The 22,335-nt window shown below is 42.6% G+C and overlaps 1 protein-coding gene across 2 annotated transcripts in view; it reads right to left on the reverse strand.

The window, feature by feature from the left end:
• The window catches only part of DPYS (dihydropyrimidinase), a 120,354-nt gene that overhangs the window by 55,531 nt on the left and 42,488 nt on the right, over positions 1-22,335 (reverse strand). For both annotated transcript variants that reach the window (XM_030217944.1, XM_030217937.1), the window contains exons 2-3: positions 12,396-12,554; positions 2,540-2,719 (exon numbers count right to left, since the gene is read on the reverse strand). In XM_030217944.1, the coding sequence (XP_030073804.1) occupies positions 2,540-2,719; positions 12,396-12,554 (339 nt within the window). The remainder of the gene's footprint in view (positions 1-2,539; positions 2,720-12,395; positions 12,555-22,335) is intronic.

Genomic DNA, 22,335 nt, shown 5'->3' on the forward strand with positions numbered 1-22,335 from the left:
AGAATTTAAAATGAAAAAGAAGTCCATGGTGTCTAGACGCACCCAATCACCTCCCAGTCCCCACCCGAACCAGTACCTTTTCATGAGGTAAGACCGATGCCCATTCACTCTTGCCTCAGGCGCTGTCCTTTTCAAATGGTTCCTGCCCCACCTGGTGCATTCTGGGATGCACTAGATGGGACCAGTCTGACATGTAAGGCATGCACCTGGTAGGGCAGAAGCATCCATTTTGAGAAGGACAGCATCCACATCAAGAGGTACAGGGTTTGTGGAGGGGGCCTGGGAGAGGCTCAGGTTTGCGGGTGTGTGGGGGGGGGCACTAGACACCAAGGACTTTTTTTTTAAATTCTGGGTGGGGGAGGCATTCATCAAGAGGTTCTGAGTTGAGGAGGGTTGGGGGAGTGTAGTGCCACTAGACTCTGGCGGATGAAGGCCATAAGAACCTTATTTTTTAAATAATGTTACCCTTTCTGTCAATGCCTGAGCCAATCGCAACTCAGGCATTGACAGGCAGAGTGACATCTGCCAATGAGCTGGGATTACTGCCGCGATTGACAGGACCACCAAACACTGGCAGATGTAGGCCATCAGCACACAATTTTTAGCGCCATTTATAGAATTTGGGGGAATAATGTGAAAACAAGTAAATTCAGTTTTTTAAAGAATTGTGAATATTATGAAATTAATAAGTATTGCCATCATCCTGTTTCTAGCAGTGGCCAGTGCAGGTCACAAATACCTGGTAAAATACCAAAACAGTTCAATACATTTTATGCTGCTTATTCTAGAAATACATAAACTAGTAGGGAAACATGTATGTATGCCTTCTATCTTGTCACTATATCAGTAACACTTATTGTGTTATAGAGGGGAAGTCTCATACAGTTGCTGGGGATTTTCTTAACCATTTCTGGCTTATCCCTACTTTGCGACAATTATAATCATAAACATTCACTTCCCTCCGCCCTATATTTCTATATATATTTTTTGAGGCTTTTCTACTTATTTTCTTTTTTCTTTTCTGTTTTTTTGATCGTTTTGCTTAACTATCTGCAAATATAAATATATACTAATTAATTTCAAGATCTCTGCATATATGCATTTGACTCATGTGTTGAACAATCGGACTAGGCTGTACTTATTTCGAGTGTAGGATTTCAACTTAGCTTAGGCTTCCAGGTGCACATTTCGCGAAACAATGCGCATAGAAATGCCCATGACATTCTCATTGCCATGCTCCCTTTTCAATTATGCGACTTAGAATTTAGGCGCATCACATTACAGAATACACTTAGGGGCCCTTTTACTAAGCCGTGTAGGCGCCTACGTGCACCCAACACACACCAATTCAAAATTACCACCTGTTTACCGTGTGGCCTGGGCAGTAATTTCATTTTTTTATGTGCGTCCACTACGTGCGCTGGAAATTTTCCAGCATGTGGCGCTAACCGGGCAGTAATCAGTCCATTTTCAGCAAAAAAAAAAAAAGAGGCCTTTTTTGCAGGTGCGCTGAAAAATGAACCTGCACACATCCGATACATGTGTCTACACCAATGCAGGCCACTTTTTAACACACCTTAGTAAAAGGACCCCTTAGACAGTTGTGCGTGTAAATTCTAATTAAAGCCAATTAGTGTCAATAATTGCTGTTAAGTGCCAATGATCAGTGCTGATTGGCTTGTTAACTAAGTTGTGCGTGCAAATCCAGAATATGACCAGATTTGCACGTGCTATATAAGTCGCACTATACAGAATCCTGGGGTTAGTGCAGAACTGCGCTGTAGTGTACATTAAAAGCCACACTGAACACAAATTCTATAAATGGTGCTCAAAATTGCATGCACAAATGTGGGCGCGGGCCCAATTTGTGGATGCAATTTAATTGAATGACAAGCCAATTAGTACAAATAATTGGGTGCTAATAATCAATTATCCATACCAATTGGCAACAATTTGAATTTAAACCTGTATCTTGCTAGGCGCTATTCTATAAAGATGCATGTGTAGATTTTTTAGTACACAATTGAAAAGGGGTGTGGCTATGGGAGGGGCATGGGTAGGTCATGGACAGTCACTAAAGATGCACGCAGTAGTATAGAATATGGGAGATCTGTGCCTAATTTAGGCACAAAGATTTACACCAGGCTTCCATTGGTATAAAACCTCGTGCCCAAAACTGGATGTGGATCCTTGCGCTAAGTGCTATTCTGTAACTGGTGGCTAGCTACACTGGAGCTGTGGCCAAGTGTTTAGAGCACCAGTCTTGTAATCCAGAGGTGGCCAGTTCAAATCCCACTGGTACTACTGAAAAAGCCAAGCAAAAATAGTTTCAATTTAGGACGTCTCTGACAAGCACTTCAATTTTTTTGGGAAGCTTGCCAGGTGCCCTTGGCCTGGATTGGCCGCTGTCCTGGACAGGATGCTGGGCTCAATGGACCCTTGGTTTTTTCCCAGTGTGGCATTACTTATGTACTTATGGATATTCATCCCAAGAATTCTATCATGCTCGGACTCACACTCAAACAGCGAGAACAATTACCTCTGCAATTAAATCTCCATTTTCTGCATGCACCATGGCAATCGCTCCAAGTTCTTTACAACGGGAAAATGAAGCATACAGCTCAGTATCATGAATCATGTATAAATCCTTGTAGGCCATAAACATTTTGAAGGAGTTGACACCTTTTTCTTTGGCAAGAACTCCCATTTCTTCCTTGACCTGCAAAGGAATATTGTTAGACAGTAAGACCACACTAGAAAAGTTTTTTGTGCCATTTTAATTATGCTTTACCTATGATATAGTACAATAGTGTGAGATGGGAGACCATTGTAGAGATGTGTCACCCGGGACAAGTTGTTCTGGCCTTGTGGTTTACCTCACCTTTCTTAATCAATTTGAGATTCTTTTTCTACTTTCTGAATATTTTGCAGACATGCATGAAACTCAATACAATACAATGAAGCTACAACGTAGTAAATTTAAAACAAATCCAAGAAAATATTTCTTCACTCGACGTGTAATTAAACTCTGGAATTCATTGCCAGAGAATGTGGTAAAAGCAGTTAGTTTAGCAGGGTTTGAAAAAGGTTTGGATATCTTCCTAAAAGAAAAACCCATAAGTCGTTATTAAAATGAACTTTGGAAAATCCACTGCTTATTTTTAGGATAAGCAATATCTAAACTAGTAGGAAAACATGTGTGTATGCCTTCTGTCTTGTCACTATATTAATCACTATTGTGTTGTAGAGGGGAAGTCTCATACAGTCGCTGGGGATTTTTTTCGCCAATGCTGGCTTAACCCTTACTTTACGACAATTATAATCATAGACATTCACCTCACTCCTCCCTATGTTTCTCTATATATATTTTTAAAGCTTTTCTTCTTATTTTCTTTTTTATTGTTTTACTTAACTATCTGCAAATCTAAATTTAGACTGATTAATCTCAAGATCTCTGCATACATATATTGAACTCATGTGTTGAATAAACGGACTAGGCTGTACACCTTTTGAATATAAGATTTCAACTTAGCTTGGGCTTCCAGGTGCACATTTCTCCCCGGCAGGTGCCTGTTTCGCTCAATGTGGCTTTCTCAAGGGGTTAGTCGCACTCCGGGCCTGGAAAGAAACAAAAGAGTACAACCCCATCAACACAATTTTTCACTTAGAAATAGTTGGCGTGCAGGAACGTTACAGGGGAGAAATGTGCACCTGGAAGCCCAAGCTAAGTTGAAATCTTATATTCAAAAGATGTACAGCTTAGTCCGTTTATTCAACACATGAGTTCAATACATGTATGCAGAGATCTTGAGATTAATCAGTCTATATTTAGATTTGCAGATAGTTAAGTAAAACAATAAAAAAGAAAATAAGAAGAAAAGCTTTAAAAATATATATAGAGAAACATAGGGAGGAGGGAGGTGAATGTCTATGATTATAATTGTCGCAAAGTAAGGGTTAAGCCAACATTGGCGAAAAAAATCCCCAGCGACTGTATGAGACTTCCCCTCTACAACATAATAGTGATTAATATAGTGACAAGACAGAAGGCATACACACATGTTTTCCTACTAGTTTAGGTATTGCTTATTCTAGAAATAAGCAGTGGATTTCCCAAAGCTCATTTTAATAATGACTTATGGGCTAATATACACTGTATATGAAAACTCCGTGCTTTTCAGGATGCTTCTTACTCCTTCTTGATAGAATGTTTTTTTTAATGTTATGTTGCAATTAAATGTTATCCTTTGCGTTAAGTTATCATATATAGCTTTTGTTTTTGATATGATTTCTCTTTCTCACACATTTATTTAATTGTAATTGATGTTTTTGTCCCTTCACATGTTCCATAATATTTGTACACCTGAGCTATTTATTAGCATTTATTGCTCTCAAAACACATTGGTGTCTTCCATATTGATTAATTTTTTTTTCTTGCACAGATTGTTTTCATTCATGCTTTCACATAAATTATTTTTATTCATGTAATCAGATAATCTTCTGACTAGATTTGCACAGATCGGTTTTATTGAATCTCTAAGGTGTATTTGTCAGAATAAACATTGTGTGTGAAGAAAGACTCCCTCATGTTTTTTGGAAGTGCATCTTCTCACCCTACTCTTCTAGACTGTTCTTGTTACGTTCATAGGGATTTGTGCTCTTCTACGTTTGTGGCAGACTCCCCAACTAGGTTTATTCCCATGGTGAAGGATTACAGCAGTGGAAAAAATTATGGGGATCTTTTACAAAGCGGCAGTAAGCCCAAAGTGGGCTTACTGCTCGCTAATCCGGAACTATCGCTGGCCCAACGTGGCTGCCAGTGGTAGTTCAGGCTGGAGCACGCCCCATTTCCTGCAGACGGAAATTCTTTTTCTGTAGCGCAGCACTAACCTGGAGGTAATCGGGCTTCACCACACGCTGCTTGGTTACCGCCGTGTTACCGCGGGAGCCCTTACCACCACCTCAGTGGGTGGCGGTAAGTGCTCCCCACCACATGGCCATGCAATAAGGGTTATCTTACCTTGTAGCCATTTGGGGGGGGGGGGGGGCATTTTACCCGCTGCGGTAAAAAGGGCCCTGGTGCATGGGAAAAACTGCCCCAGCTGCTACTGCAAGGCCCTTTTTCCCACAGCTTAGTAAAAGGACGTCTAAGAGCACTACATGCTAGATGCAGAAAGGTGGAAGGAAGAAACCTCCTTGTGCAGCGCTTTGCAACCCAAGGGAAGCCGCACTGGTAAGCAGAACTGGGAAAAGGGTTTGAGAGCCTAGATGTAGCATATGTTGTATGTAGAGAAGGGGGACGGCTGATAGACAGCACTGGCAGGCTAAGCCTAGAAGAGGGGTGGAGTGCCTAAAATCAACCAATGTTGTGGAACCAGAGAGGGGCATTGGCAGGAGAGAATCCTCACTGGTAGATAATTGGTGTCCTATTGTTTGTAAAGGAAGGGGAAGTATTACTTTGGTATTGGTGTCTTTTATGTATTATGGAAGCCATATGAGAAGATGCCAAGAATAAAGGCTTGTATTTTCTGTTTGTTATAGCCACAATAAAATATTGTTTTTTGGGAAATGCTGAGAATTGTGGTTATTTTAGGAAAAGGCTTCCACAAGGTTAGGCTGGGCTAGTTCTGGGGGAGAAGTAGGAATATCATGGAGGCTACAGCTCCCTCTCAGTACCAGCCATACCTTTGTGAGACTCTTTCAAGGCCTGCTCACTTAGCTTAACCAGTCTCAAGGCAGAGATTGCATCCTAGGGCACCCCCTAGTGGTGATAATACACAAAAAACGACCAACAAGTGTTAACTGTTGGGATATTCCTTGCATTTTCCCCTTTCAGTTAGTGTAGAGGAAGATATTTTAATGAGTGTTAATTGTATTGCAGACAGCACAACATGGTTTTTATTTCAATATATTTATTAGACTTTCATATATGTACACCAAGAACACTCTTGTACCACTACAGGAGAACAGTATTTACATATTATACAGGAAATAACAAAACTTCACAATTACTATCCCGCCTCCTTCCTTAGTCCACACCTAGGGAACCCAAGCCACAGTTCTAGGAAAAGAATTGTAAATCAAAACCCCCCCTAAAGGGGAGACACAAATAAAGCGACTCAAAAAGGAGATGTAGAGGATTATTATAACTGAGGTGCTGATCTTATCTCTGCTCCAGTTACCAGAGAAGGGGCACCCGCGCCCCCCCGAGAGTCCAGGAACGTTTTCAACTGCAAAGGTTCAAAAAACACATACTTCACAGCCTCCATCTTCACCACACATTTACAGGGATAATTGAGCCAAAAAAGGCCCCCCAACTGAAACACAGTAGGGCGCAGCTTCAGAAAAGCTTGCCGCCTCTTCTGCGTTATCTTGGTCACATCAGGATACATCCGAACTTGAACATTCAAAAACTTTTCCTTCCGAAATTTAAAGAACAGCTTCAAAATCCGATCTCTATCAAAATGAGAAATAAATGTCACAATAAGAGTAGCGCGCTCCTGCCGCTCCTCCTCACCCTCCAGCTCCCTAATGAAGTCCAAGGTGTCAAACCGCACAGCAGACTCCTCAACACCAGCCTGCACGCCCTGCGCCACTCGTTTAAATGGTTGCAAATAATATATCTGTGAGATAGCCGGGCATGCTGGTTCTGGCACCTTTAACACTTCCAATAGGTATTTTTTAAAAGTCAGAATAGGTGCAGTCAGTTGTTGTTTAGGAAAATTTATCACTCGCAGAGTGTTAGCCCTCTGCCGATTTTCAAGAGCCTCAATCTTCCCATGTAACCACTTATTTTCTTTAATAAGGGTAGCGTGCACTGATTGAACTGACTTAATGGCCAACTCCTGGGCCTCAGATCTTTCTCCAACCTCCTTCAATTGCTGTCCCATAACAGAAATAGTCTCTAATGGTAGCTGTGAGGTCTGTGACAAAAGCAACATTTTCTTAGAAAGAGAAGTTTCCAATGTCAGCAACGCCTCCCATATTGTTTCCAAAGTGAAATTCGGCGGTTTAGGTAAAAGTGAAGACTTACATAATTCTTCAACGCTCCTCGCTGACCCCATGGAGAGACTGGCCCCCTCCTCCAGCAGTCTTCCCCCCGGAGCACCGCCTCCCGACATGCTGAACCTGCTCCCTTCCAGGGACTGCTGTCCTCTCCTATCCGATCCAGGTCCTATCCCAGGGCCCTCCGCCCCCTCCTCGGAGGCCAGGAAACCCTGTCCGGCCGCATCTCGCACCGAGGCAGGCATGGGAGGCGGCTCCCTCACCTCTGGGCTAAGCTCCGTCTCAAGCGGCTGGGACGCTTCGCCTCTCTCCATCCCTCCCGACACCGAGGCACCTGAACTCAGCTGACTTCCTCCCACCACAACGAAGCGATCCATTGTGCCAGAAGCAGGCCCTGCGGGCGCCGCTGAACCAGGCACCCGCTTGCCCTTCCGCTTCGGCATTCCTTAGGTAAGTTTATTTTAGGCAAACGATCTCTACTGAGCTGCCGCGCTGCACTCCCTTCAGGCCGCCATCTTGGGTCCTCCCACAACATGGTTTTTATATATTTATTTAAAATGTTTATATACTATCTTATTGAAGAACTGTCCAAGGAAGTTTAAAACATATTCACAATCCAAATTTAGTCGTAATACAAAAATTGAATACAAAAACATTAAAACCCAGAAAATTAACTAAATTGAAACAAAATATTGTAGATGCTCACATAAGGTCTCCCCCATGTATAAGTCATATCCTAATTTTGAACCTTAAGCTGTGAGAAAGTGTGATGACTCATCTATTGGTCGCTATAAAAAACCCACTCATACCTGATTTGCTGAACTTTAATTGCTGCAATTCAAACACCATGGATTGGTGAGAGGGAGAATCCATGAGATGCAATAGCTGAGCCCCTACCTTTCTTAGACGTATTAAAGTGCACTACTTCATTAGTCCATGCTAACGCTGTTAATGTGTATTATCAGTAAATGGATTGCATTGCATGAAAAGGCACCTGCGGTAACTAATGCAGCACTTGGTCATTTGGTAGTGCTTTTTATAAATCTAGTTGTAAGGACATACCACATCACTCTTAAAATCTCTTCATTCAAATATGCATATCTATTATTTTCAATAGGTGTTTTTACTACGGATGGGCAGCCAGAAATTTTTTGTGTTGTTTTTCCTGTTTTTTTTTTAAATTCTGCAACAGTTGTCTCTGAGTACACACTTTTCTACACTATGGGCTATGTACACTATGGGCTAGATTCAGTAAATGGCGCTCAAAAATCGGTGCAGAACAACATCGGCACTCATTAGGAGTCACTGACCAGGAAAAGGATCTAGGTGTTAGGTATTATTAGGAAAGGAATGGAAAACAAAAATGAGGATGTTATAATGCCTTTGTATCACTCCATGGTGCGACCGCACCTCAAATATTGTGTTCAATTCTGGTCACCGCATCTCAAAAACGATATAGTGGAATTAGAAAAGATGCAGAGAAGGGCAACGAAAATGATAAAGGGGATGGGACAACTTCCATATGAGGAAAGGCTAAAGCGGCTAGGGCTCTTCAGCTTGGAGAAAAGGCGGCTGAGGGGAGATATGATAGAGGTCTATAAAATAATGAGTGGAGTGGAACGGGTAGATGTGAAGCATCTATTTACTCTTTCAAAAAATACTAGGACTAGGGGGCATGCAATGAAGCTACAAAGTAGTAAATTTAAAATGAATCAGAGAAAAATGTTTCTTCACTCAATGTGTAATTAAACTCTGGAATTCATTGCCAGAGAATGTAGCAAAAGCAGGTAGCTCAGCGGGGTTTAAAAAAAGGTTTGGATGGCTTCCTAAAGGAAAAGTCCATAGACCATTATTAAAATGGACTTGGGGAAAATCCACTGCTTATTCCTAGGATAAGCAGCATAAAATGTGTTGTACGTTTTGGGGATCTTGTCAGGTACTTCTGACCTGGATTGGCCACTGTTGAAAACAAGATGCTGGGCTTGATGAACCTTCAGACTGTTCCATTATGGCAATACTATGTACTAATTTTATAATAGGTGCTCATCTTTGAGTGCCCATTATAGAATAGCATTGCGTGCCAATTTTGACGCCAAAATTTGAGCACTAAGAATTACGCCTGCTGAAACCAGGTGAAATTCCCAGTGCCCAATTTGGATGCACATCCCTGGTATTCTATGACACTGTGTGCAAATTTTAGGAATCCCCCTGACCCATTCATGCACCTCCCATGGCCATGCCCCCTTGTGGGTTCTGCGCTATGGGTTTTGGGTGTACATTGTTATAGAATACTGCACAGCAAGATGCATGTACACAAATTCAAATTGGTGCGACAGTGCCAATTAGCACCTAATTAGTGGCACTAATTGGCTCATTAGCCATTGTAGTTGGGCGCATATCTTGGATCAGTGCCCAATTTTTGGCACCATATGTAGAAACCGGGGCTAAATTGAAAGAGGGCACATTCTTATTAAAAAGTGTGCACTATCCCCTGGATTCTATACAGACTGCCTAGCGTTCCGCACCAAAATTCAGGTGTATGCTATAACAATGTAGGTAACTTAATTGGCTTAATAAGCCAATCAGTGTTAACAGCACTTAACAAGCAATAATGAGCACTAATTGACAATAACTAAAATTTATGCACACAACTCCCTAAGCATATTCTGTAATGCACTGCACCTAAATTTTAATGTGCACAGGTGAAAAGGGGCATGGTTACGGGTGGGGAAATGGGCATTTTATGGGTGTTCCAAAATTTACATGCACTGCTATAGAATATAGCAGGGATTGTCCTTCTGTGTTAAAATTGTACAGCACTGCGTAACCCTGGTAACGCTTTAGAAATGTTAAGTAGTAGTAGTAATATGGCTGTCTGTGTCTAAATCTACGTGTTGGGATTTAAGCCATATTTCCAATGGCGTAAATGGATGTTCTTAGTTTTAAGTGCTAGGATGGCCAACTAAGCACACTTCTATATACTGCACCTAAATCTAGGCACAGATTGTAGAATATGCTTAGGCAGAAATGTTTTCTGTGCAGATTTTTCAGGCATCATATATAGAATCTGGCCCTACGTGTAAAGAGTGTGCAGTCTTTCCTGATATTGCGAAGGAAACAACAGGGCAGACAATCCGCTAAATCCAATGTGGCGGTAGAAGAAAGTAGATCAGAATCAGGAATGTTTTCTTCATTCAAACCTTTATTCTCTGTGAAGTGTAAGATATAACCAAACAAGCCTGGCACTGGCCATGTTTTGCTTAAGCAAGGGCTGCATCAGGGGCTAAATAATACCAATAACAAATAAAACAAAATCATGTTTTAAAAAAATGAATACATAAATATCAAATATAAATACCAGAGCATGCATATAAAAACTCATTGTTGATAATATCGAAAGAAATATAATCTCATCTAACTTATAGCACAGACACAATAAAACATTTAAATAGACAATGGTTAGTGTAATAAATTAAAGGTAAAAAACAGGACACCTATACAAGTGGTGCTCAAAATTCACCTTACCAGCTTGCCCAAAACTAAAAAATGAGTGAACAAACACCACCTTAATATATATATTACAAACATCCAGCTCATTTGCTTACAGGCAAGGTCTGTTACCAACTTACTCCAAAAGATGGCAGTCTCACACAGCATGCCAGCAAATACAGATTCTGGCAGCAATACTGTTCCTGCTTCTAGCAGTACTTATTATACACCTCCTACCATGTGTCAAATTTCACTTAATTAAAACATATTAAAAACATATCTCAACCACTAAAAAGAACCTTAAAACTAGCCAGATCCTCAATAAATAAATATCAAAAGGTAAATAAGTCACTAAAACACGCTAAGTGGCTTATTTTCGAAAAAGAAAAATGTTCAAAAAACAGCACAAAGCAGCAGATGGACTTTTCTTTTTTTGTAAAAATGTCCAAATCACTATTTTCGAAACTCATTTAAAAGATATTTTTTATGCAGTTTGTCTAAATCTCAAGGGAGTGTGTTGGAGGCATGTTTTTGGTGGGACTAGGTCAAGCTTACGATGTGGACGTTTTTCTGTTATAATAGAACAGTGTAAATATGTCCAGGGCAAGAAATAGAATGTTTTTTGGCTAGACCTATTTCAATAATGACTAAGGGGCCCTTTTACAGAGCGGTGGTAAGTCCAATGCGGGCTTACCGCTTGCTCTTCCGGGACTAGTTCCAGACCAACATGGCCGCCAGTTGTAGTCCTGCCCCGAGCGCGCACCATTTCCGGGTTAAAAGAAAACCCCCAGAAATGCCTTGCTTGGCAATAACCTGGAGGTGATAGGGCATCGCCGCATTAGCGCGGCAGCCCTTATCGCCACCTCAAAGGGTGGGATAAGGGCTCCCTGCCCAGGTAGGTCTTACTGAAGACCTACCAGTTCAGAGAGACTTACAAAGAGAATCCTCCATAATGTCTTGACCCCTTATCTACATCAGTACTAGCCAATATTGAACTCTCTTAATTTAGATACTTTAATCCACATTATCATTACTAAACATTATACCTTGTCCTACTCCCATTTACATGTTTTGAATTATTCATTTACTTCTAATTTACCTGTTATTCTTTGTACCTTATTTGCATCAATATTCTGTATTCTGTTAATGGTGTTCGCATTTGCGACATAATGTAAGCCACATTGAGCCTGCAAATAGGTGGGAAAATGTGGGATACAAATGCAGCAAATAAATAAATAAACGGCCGTGTGGTAAGAGTTCTCTTACCGCATGGCCAGGTGTGCGGGGGAGGGGGGGGCTTTTTTACCACCTGCAGTTAAAAGGGCCCTGGCATGCGGGAACAATGTCCCCTGCTGCTAGCACAGGGTCCTTTTTCCCTGCAGCTTGGTAAAAGGACCCCCCCCCCCCAGTGTTAAAAAGGTTCCTAAACTGTCCAGATGACCAGTGGCAGAATAGCATGAGTGACTGTGGAAAACAGCAGATATGAAATACTTGTGCCTTGTATCCTGGTACTCCTACCAGCTGGTTCCAGCTGAGAACCAATAGACTGTGGATGAGGTGACAGCTGCATCACAAGTGACACTAACACTTCCTGCTGTCTTCCATGTCAGAGAATGAGCTATCACTGCCTGAAATCCTGGAAACTCTCCTAAATCTGACCTCCGAACATAGATTCTTCAGGTTAAAAACCTGTGAAATTGCTAGATAAGACCCTTCTATGTATATATTTCAAGTTTTTTCTTTATTGCTGACCCACGTAAAACATGTTCTAGGCACATCGCAAGCATAGAACACAAAAGGGTGATCAAGGCATTGCTAAAATACCAATTGGTTTTATGATTTGTGGTTATTTATGAGAATTTAAAAAAAAAGCCTTATACAGACAACACACTTCATTCTACCTTGTCACTCCACCATGTAACTCCAACGTGCAGAGTGTAATCACAGCAGACTTTAGCATCTGCCCAGCTTCTCCATGTGTCATAGGCTTCAATAAGAGAGCAGCCTTTCTTGGGTATGGCAAAGTCGATGATCATAGTAGTACCTCCAGCCACAGCAGCCTAGAACCAGAACACGGATGCAAGAAATTAACAATATGGTACAGTACATGAAGTCATCACCGAGTTGCTAATTTCAGTACAAATCATATAAATTCACTGTAACGGCATAGTTTCCCCACGTCTACATTGCTTTATGATATTGCAGTGCTGTATTTGATTTTCAAAGCAGATAAAGAGATAAATATAGAAGACATACCGGCTGATATTCAGCCAGCGGTAGACAGTGGTGGTTTGTCTGCCACTGGCACTAAAACCTGAAATTCAAGGCCGGGTCTTGGGTGGACTTCAGCATTGAATTTCTGTTTTTTTTTAAAGCCGACTAGTGCATGCCCTGTTAAGTCAATATTCAGACTCCGTTCCTTTTATCTCGCTGCACCTCACACCTGGAATAGATTTCCTGAGCCTGTATGTCTAGCCCCGTCTTTAGCCATTTTCAAGTCCAAACTCAAAACCCACCTCTTTACTACTGCTTTTGACTCCTAATTCACTTGCCCTGTCCTTTATCCTCACCTCTTTATTCTCTTACCCTTAATTGTTCTGTCTGTCTGCCTGTCTTATCTAGATTGTAAGCTCTTTGAGCAGGGACTGTCTTTTGTGTGTTATGATTGGGGTCAGAACCCCTCTCAAACTTACCTCTTTCCTGGGGGTCAGCTTCTTAGCTGGCTTCTGTTTCTTTTCTCTGTCCTTTCTGAGCTGGCTCTGTCTCTCTGTGCTGGCAGCTTCCAGCAGCATGGGGTTAATTGTTTTACTTTACTACAGCTGTGTGGGTGGTCTGAGTTAGCGCTACCTCTCTTTGGGTGTACTGGCTTCAAGTGCTTCACGGTGTTGCATTGGTGTGGGTTGGGCCTCTCTGGGTCAGTGTGCTTTTGCCTGGGTCTAGGGAGTGTGACATCATCAGGGAGGGCCTTGATAAGGAAGTGGTGTTGTTTCCTTCAGAGCCTTTGCAACGGTTGTGTTTGCTTTAGATAGAGTGGTGCAGTGTGCACTTCTGACTTTGTGTCTAGTTTCCCTGCTTGATTTTGCTAAGGTCCTAGGTTAGGTTAGTGCGGTGGTGCACTGCTGTAGCGTGGGGGCTTAGGAAGCTCCTTTGCTAGTGTGTGTTTGCTTTCCTGCTTTTTCCTTGTGCCTTCCCTGTCTTCCCTTTTAGTGCTAGGAGCTCTTTTGGTTGTTTGGTGCATAGGAGCACCTTAGTTAGTTTAGAGTTGTAGAGCACTGCTTGTAGCTTGGTGCTTAGTAGCACCTGTGTTAGCTTGTGTATTTAGTTCCCTGCTCTGTTAGTTTAGGGCTTAGGAAGTCCCTTTCTTGAGCAGGGCTTAGGAGCTCCTGTTTAGTATAGGGCTTAGGAAGCCCTTTTGTCAGTTTACTGTTAGGAACACTCCTGCTGGTTTAGGGCTTGGGAGCATGTAGATCAGTTTAGGTTTAGGAGCACTTCTGTTTCCAGTCCTGGCCCCTGTGTCATCCGGTATCCAGTAAGGCCTGCCGGCTACTCGAACCCAGGAGCTCAACTCCTGTGGGGCTTAGTAGCTAAGTGCAGGTGAAGCTGTGTGGACCAGTCCGGTGTGCTCCAGTCCGGTGTTCCAGTCCTGTGTTCTCCAGTCCGGGGAATTCCAGTCCAGTGTTCCAGTCCATGTGTTCCGGCTCGCTGGGCGGTGCCTGCAGTCCCTGCCGGTGTCGGTGTGCTTGCCCAGCGTTGGTTGGGGGGTTTTGCCTGCTGCTGTCGCTCCTCGTCAGCAGCCCAAGGGCTCACGTTTGCTCCAGAGCCCAGCCCCGCTTGCTCTGAACCTGAGAACCTGACATTGTGTATGATGTACAGCGCTGCATATGCCTTGTAGCACTATAGAAATGATAAGTAGTAGTAGTAGTAGATGTAACTGGCCATGGGCTAACTGATAAAGGGGTCCTTTTACTAAGGTGTGCTGAAAAATGGCCTGCGGTAGTGTAGATGCGTGTTTTGGGTGCGCGCAGAATCATTTTTCAGCGCTCCTGCAAAAAATGCCTTTTAAAATTTTTGCCAAAAATGGATGTGCGGCAAAATGAAAATTGCCGTATGTCCATTTTGTTTCTGAGACTTTACTGCCAGCCACTGACCTAGCGGCAAAGTCTCACGTGGTAACCAGGTGGTAATGACCTATGTGCGCCAAATGCCACTTGGCGCACATAGCTGATGTGCGCCAGAAAAAGAAAAAATATTTTTTTGGGCACGCTTAGTGGAAGGAACCACACAGAGGTCTGGATGACAAGTTAGAGAAGATTGAAGCTAATTATTACAGGCAGAGACAATTTGGAATCTTAGATGGAACAGTTTACAGCGACTCAAGCATGATATATGTGTCCGGTGGACAATAAGCATTAATTATTAGCAAAAGGTTGGGCTGATGTGTAGGAGGGATTTCTAGGAGTGAGTGATGAGTGTATGATCCCCTAGTGGGCGTGGGCAGTATAATCAGGATTCAGTTTATATGTATATATTCACAATGGGATTATTGTATGAAACATGAACAGAACTGCTACGTTTAGGAGCAGAATATATTGTGTTTGAAAGATTTATTCCAATAAATGTGGTTTTATCACGCAATCTTCATAAAGTCTGATATATCCACCTTATATAAAATTATCAATAATTATAACGTCGAGAAATATATATGTAATTGGTTCCTGTGGATTATAGTGTTTAATATAGCACAGGTAGTTTATAAAGGGTTTCCCGGTAGAATTTTAAGAGATTAAATTTTAACTGCCAGACCCTCAACCATTCTTCTAACGTTCGGAGGTCCCTTCTCATCATTTCTACCTCCTCCAGGGTATCCACTCTATTGGCTATTTTCGTGTCATCCACAAAAAGACAAACCTTTCCTATTTATGGCCTGAGTCTTTACTGCCTCCCATTGACCTAGCGGTTTGGCTCTGGACTATATGCACCATTTAATAGAACCACCTTCTCGTAATGCCTTCTTTGGAGCTAGAGATTTTCTCAGACTCTACTCGCTGAACTTTAAAAATGTTGTCAATAAATCAGTCATTTCTGCAGACTTCACCTATATTGGAACTAAATGTTGGAACTCTCTCCCAAAATCTGTTAGATTCCATCATAATTCATGCAGTTTCGAAAGATGCTTAAACCTTATTTCTTTGCTAATTCATTACCCTAGTCTAAGTATTGAGATCTAATTAATCAGTTGACAATCTTATCATTTTCTGTTATGTATTTGTCCATTCGAACACTTGTACAGTTTATTTGCTAATCTGTTTTTACTAGCCACTAGTGACTAGGCCACTCCTCCACTCCTAGTGGAGGAGTGGCCTAGTGGTTAGGGTGGTGGACTTTGGTCCTGAGGAACTGAGTTCAATTCCCCCTTCAGGCACAGGCAGCTCCTTGTGACTCTGGGCAAGTCACTTAACCCTCCATTGCCACATTGAGCCTGCCATGAGTGGGAAAGCACAGGGTACAAATGTAACAAAAAAAAAAAAAAACACTGTGTTACGATTGCTGTAATTCATTCTTTGTTTATTTAGGCCTCTTTTATTTTATTTATTTATTTATTTTATTTATTAGGATTTATTTACCACCTTTTTGAAGGAATTCACTTAAGGTGGTGTACAGTAAGAATTGATCAAACATGAGCAATAGGCAATTACAGCAGTAAAAATATTCAAATAACGATACAAAGTATGGCACAGTATACTACTTGCACTGTCAACATAATACGTAATAGAACATTATAATTGATAGTGAAGGGTAAGGCAAAGTTGTAACATATAGATGGGTAAGAAAGTAGGAAGAATTAGAAAGTAAGGTGACTGATTTAAAGAAAGTTGAAGCTAAGCTACCAATTCCCAGTGTGGCAAATGAGAGGAAGCCCATTGAATTCCTATAGGCTTCCTTTCATTTGCCATGTGGGAATTGCTAGTGCGGCTTTGTAAAAGAAACTCTTAATCTTTACTTTAAGCCACATTGAATTTGAGCCATGTTGGGATAATGTGGGATATAAATGCCATAAATAAAATAAATGTTCAAGATTGTGCTTTGCTGTGTTCTTGCAGGCTTGCTCTTGTTCAGCTTTAGGCTGACTTGCATACAGTGGCCGATGATCTGTACCACAATTGACTCCAGGTTTTATCTCTGTTGTTGTTAAGGATTTCCATCACTGACTTTCACATGTATAAGGGGAAGGGGGGAAAAGGGTATGGGACTTGATATACTGCCTTTCTGTGGTTACAGTCAAAGCGGTTTACATATTATATACTAGCCGTTAAACCCATTAAAACGGGTGAGTATTGGTATGTTTTATTTTGATGTGTAACTCCCTCCCTCCCAGCTCCAAGGCCCCATTTCCTCCCCCCTCCCCTCTCAGCTCCAAGGCCCCCCTGCCCTCCCTCCTTCCCTGCCAGCTCCAAGGCCCTCTGTCCCTCCCTCCCAGCTCCAAGGCCCCCCCTCCTCCCAGCTCCAAGGCCCCCTTCTGTCCCTCCCTCCCAGCTCCAAGGCCCCAGTCCCTCCCCTCCCAGCTCCAAGGCCCCCTTAGCTCCCAGCTCCAAGGCCCCTGCCCTCCCTCCCAGTTCCAAGGGACCCCCTCTGTCCATCTCTCCCAGCTCCAAGGCCCCCTCCCCTCCCCGCCCCTCTTCCCTCCCAGCTCCAAGGCCCACCCTACTCCCAGCCAGCTGCAAAGCTCCCCTTCATCCATCCCTCCCAGCTCCAAAGCCCTCCTCCTTCTGAGACCTCCCATGTCCAGCATTTCTCTTGCCCTCCCCCCCAAGGTTGCCGCCAACACTACCCCCCCCCCCCCCGAGGTCGTCGCTACTGCTACCCCCCCTCCACCCAGGCTGGGCCCTCTCTTCTCCATTGAACTTACAGCACTGAAACCGCAGCAGGCAGATCAGCTCTCACCGGCCTTCCTTCCCTGCCTGTGTCCCGCCCTCGTGTGACATAACATCGGCGCGGGACACAGGCAGGGAAGGAAGGCCGACAGGAGCTGATCTGCCTGCTTCGGTTTCGGTGCTGTAAGTTCAATGGAGAAGAGAGGGCCCAGCCCAGGTGGAGGGGGTCCGGCGGCGACGTCGGGGGGGGGGGAGCGGTAGCGACCTCGGCGGTTCCCTCCTCAGCGCAGTAGTTTCCCTTTCTGTTCCGTGATCACGTCTTGACGCGGTGGCGGGACAGAGAGGGAAGTCTCTACTGCGCATTTGCAAGTGAGTCTGTCACTTGCCATTTATATGTTTGATAGGTACATATTTTGTACCTGGGGCAATGTAAATGTACAATCCACTGGGTAGTCCTTTAGTACATTTACCACTTGTGTTGCTGGACGATGATGTTTGAAACAAATAGATTGATCATGCACAACTCTATCAGACGTTTTCCAGCTTTGTTCCTCTTGCCATATTTTCCAACCACTTGGCCTTCTTCTTTGTTCCCAACTTTTGCATTCTAGTCACCCAGGACTATCAATATATGTTGTTGGCATGTTCTGTTGATTTCAGCTTTTACTTGTTCATAGAACCGATCAGCTTTGTCTTCTTCTGAATCTGTTGTGGGTGAATATAACTGAATAATAGTTGTATTGATGGCATTCCTTGTAGACAAATAGAAACTGAGTAGTAATGCAAAAGAGAACTAGAGATTGAACCAGGAGTCTAATTGTTCCAGCCGGGAAACAAGGCCTGATATGCTTAAGCTTTCAGAGGGTTGAGAAGGATTTGGTGATGACCTTGGACGCTTGGTGCTCAAATGTTAGCTGATTATCAATGATGACCCCTAGAATCTTTAAAATGGATGAAAGTGCATTTAACATGTATGATTGGAATTTAAAGACCGCCTGCAAAATCAATTTACCATACTGGATACTTACAGCAGAGTTTCAGAGGAGTTATCTGAAGACATGAAGAAAGTTGTACTAGAAAAAGTGAAAAGTCCCTCCAAAAAATGAAAAAGCAAACATGACCAAAATGGATGACTAAAGAAACTCGAAATTGCTCAGAAATGTGGTAACTGTTAGGGTGTGTCCAGCATCTGCACTGCAATTAATGTTAATGTTGAAAATCGAACACTTGCTTTAGACAAACTGTGAGTGGTTAATATTTAAAGCTAGTTATCTAGATAGCAGCATCCACTACCTAGATAGCTAGTGCTCATCAGGTCCAAGTAGTAATATTCAGTAGCATTATCTGGATAATATCACTGAATATCATGTCCGACTGCCTCAGCACTACCCAGTTACGTACTATGCCATTTATGTGTGTCCTGCTAGGACTTACACATGTAAGTGTACATTTACCTACAAAAGTGCTGGTATTCTGTAAATTTACACATGCAAATGGCATGTTAACATGAGCTCCCAGTTATAAATTTAGAGGGCAAATGTGAAGTGGGTGAGTGGGTGGATGTCTAATTGTTATTTGGAGGACTGATGCTGCTAAAGAGGTTGAGGAAGTAAAGTAGTGTTTAGGAGGTTGCTGGGGGAGGAAAATTGTCATTGGGGGAGTAGTAATATGGGGCAAAAATAAACTCACATGCTAACTAGTGGTAGCTAGCAGATATGCTACACATTTTTGGAGAATGTGCACATTATTACTGTATACATCCTATGGAAGCAATATTTTAATATGTACCTGATAAATATTTTATACAGCACATAGGTTCCAGATTGGCTTGAACATTACAAGGTCAATTCTGTAATCTAAATGATCCTGGCACATGTAAATGTCTAGAATACTAGTACTTACACATGTAAGAATTGAAAGTGCCAGCACAGCACCCAAGTGCTATTCTGGAACAGTGCACCTAACTTACATAGGGAAAGGAAAATGGGACTTGATATACCGCCTTTCTAAGGTTTTTGCAACTACATTCAAAGCGGTTTACATATATTCAGGTACTTATTTTGTACCAGGGGCAATGGAGGGTTAAGTGACTTGCCCAGAGTCACAAGGAGCTGCAGTGGGAATTGAACTCAGTTCCCCAGGATCAAAGTCCACTGCACTAACCACGAGGCTACTCCTCCACTTGCAACAGTCCATGTAGAAACCTGCCCTTGCAGATCAGCAGTGTGGCCGCACAGGCTTCTGTTTCTGTGAGTCTGACGTCCTGCACGTACGTGCAGGACGTCAGACTCACAGAAACAGAAGCCTGCGCAGCCGCGTTGCTGATCTGCAGGGGTAGGCTTCTACATGGAATGTTGCTAGTGCAATAGCAACATTCCATGTAGAATCTCAAATAGTAGTAACAGAATCTCCAATAATAGCAACATTCCATCTAGAATCTCAAATAGGGAAAGGGAAATGGGACTTGATATATCGCCTTTCTGAGGTTTTTGCAACTACATTCAAAGCAGTTTACATATATTCAGGTACTTATTTTGTACCAGGGGCAATGGAGGGTTAAGTGACTTGCCCAGAGTCACAAGGAGCTGCAGTGGGAATTGAACTCAGTTCCCCAGGATCAAAGTCCACTGCACTAACCACGAGGCTACTCCTCCACTTGCAACAGTCCATGTAGAAGCCTGCCCTTGCAGATCAGCAGTGTGGCCGCACAGGCTTCTGTTTCTATGAGTCTGACGTACAACGTGCAGTGACGTCAGACTCCGAAACTGGATTCAGAAGCTTTGAACAGCATGGAGGACGATCGAAGAAGAACTTATTATTATTTTGTTTATTATTTTAAGTGATAAGACAAAGAATACATCTTTGAAAAGATACACCAGATATATATACAAATGCACTAGAGAATATAGTATACATACAAAATTTTCTTCAATCTGGTTACAACAGCCCACAAAAAAAGGGGGATTCAAGATTGATAAACCAAAGGAAGTTTGGTGCTATTAACTTAAAGTTTAGGAGACCGAAGAAGAACTTAAAAGACCTCGGCTCAGCTGGCGGGGGTTGGGGTCCCCCGCCAGCTGAAGGAATATTTTTAAAGGCAGCGGCAGGAGGACGCGGACCTTGGCTGGCGGGGGTTGGGGTCCCCCGCCAGCAAAGGTAGGTGTGTGTGTGTGTGTGTGTGTGGGGGGGGGGGTGACGGCGGCAGGGGGGGCTATAATGTGCCCCCTCACTCTGGCTCTGGCCCCCCTACCGCCGAACTTCAGATACGCCTCTGGCTTCGACGTTAGGTTCAGAACTTTAGTACAAGAAGAGTGCTGGGCAGACTTGTATTGTCTGTGCCCTGAGAATGGCAAGGACAAATCAAACTCATGTATATATATAAAGTATCGCATATCAAGTAAAATGAGTTTATCTTGTTGGGCAAACTGGATGGACTGTACAGGTCTTTATCTGCCGTCACTTACTATGTTACTACTCCTTTACTTGGCGACATGCCAATGGCCCACCCATGTGAACTCCCTTCCTTGCAGTTACTGCCATTGTAGTGCAGGTTATGTACTGAAATAGGGGCCAGATTCTGTACATAGTGTCTAAAAAATAGGCGTATCCCAAAATAGTGCTTAGCAGTATTCTATAAACTTAAGCATGGTTTATAGAATAGTGCATTGGGCCGGGAAATGCATCTACGTTAAGGCACAACCATTTATGCCACTGAAAATGTGGTGTAGATGCCTATGACTAATTTAGGCTTGGTCAGGGGTGACCCAAGGCACTCTGCTGCCTGAGGCATCATGCCCCTCTCCCCCAAATCCCTCCTGAGAGCTACAGTCAGGGAGTCACAGAGTTCATTCAAAATTTAATTTTTATTTTCTCATTTCCATCTTCTAAAATTCTAGACAGCAGATGCATAGATCAGCAGGACCCAATGCAATCCAAAACAAGTCAGAAACAGCACAGTTTATACCTAATTCTTCCACCACCCTTAGGATTCACCTTTGGGTTTAAAAAGCAAAACCATGTGCATGTAAGGACTGGATAAATGAATTAAAACAAAGTTTAAAGCAAATACCCTTAATATGAAATACTTGGTAGCAATAATGAAACAGTGATGGAATATTCACGAAGCAAGCAGCCTGAGCCAACAGATTTGTTTTTCATTGAACATAATTAACTTTGTATGAACTTGGCATATCAAGTGCATTTTTATAATATACCTCTGCAATCCACAAAACAAAAGGAGTAAGTTCCCACATGCCATCTTTTTCTTTTGATCTAAGCACAGGGAAAAAAAGGATTTTAAATGCTCACAGGTTTCAACCTAATTCTGTATAAAATGTGATATAAATATCACAAATAAGTAAATAAATAGATAAAAACTCTGAATGTTGAGCACCTGATTCTCATAACATGATATCTGTTTTAGTGACCCTTTACCAAGAGAAAGAAATCTCTGCACAAATATAAGAGTGCTAGGGTATCCCTATAAGCAGCCCCTCCAAATGACACACTGATTACGATTTATAAAACAAATTACTGCTCTACCTATGAAAAATTATTCCACTATTATACTTCATATGTGTACATCCATATGGTGCACAAACTGGCATGTTTGAAAATGCAAGTGAGATTAAATTAAAATGCTACCAGCATAAAGAATGACAACATGGATGAGCTTTGCTTTGTTTTGAGTGTACTGGGAATGGGATGATGTCTTTGCAGGGAAGGGGAAACAGAGATAATCCTAAATGGCTTCAACTTTTTGATGTCATCCCACCTCCTGTTTTCATCGAACCTCTTTGCTGAAACCCTTTCCCCCGAGTTTCTCCTTCCATCCCCCCGCCTGCAGCATCTCCCTTTCTCAACCCCTTCTCTGCATATCTACTTCCATCCCTCCCCACTGGACTGCATCTCCTCACTTCCTTAACCCTCCCCCCGAGCCTACCTTCAATTTATTCTAAAAGTCACTGGG

The sequence above is a fragment of the Microcaecilia unicolor genome, chromosome 1 (assembly GCF_901765095.1).
Source record: "Microcaecilia unicolor chromosome 1, aMicUni1.1, whole genome shotgun sequence".
Lineage (NCBI taxonomy): Eukaryota > Metazoa > Chordata > Amphibia > Gymnophiona > Siphonopidae > Microcaecilia > Microcaecilia unicolor.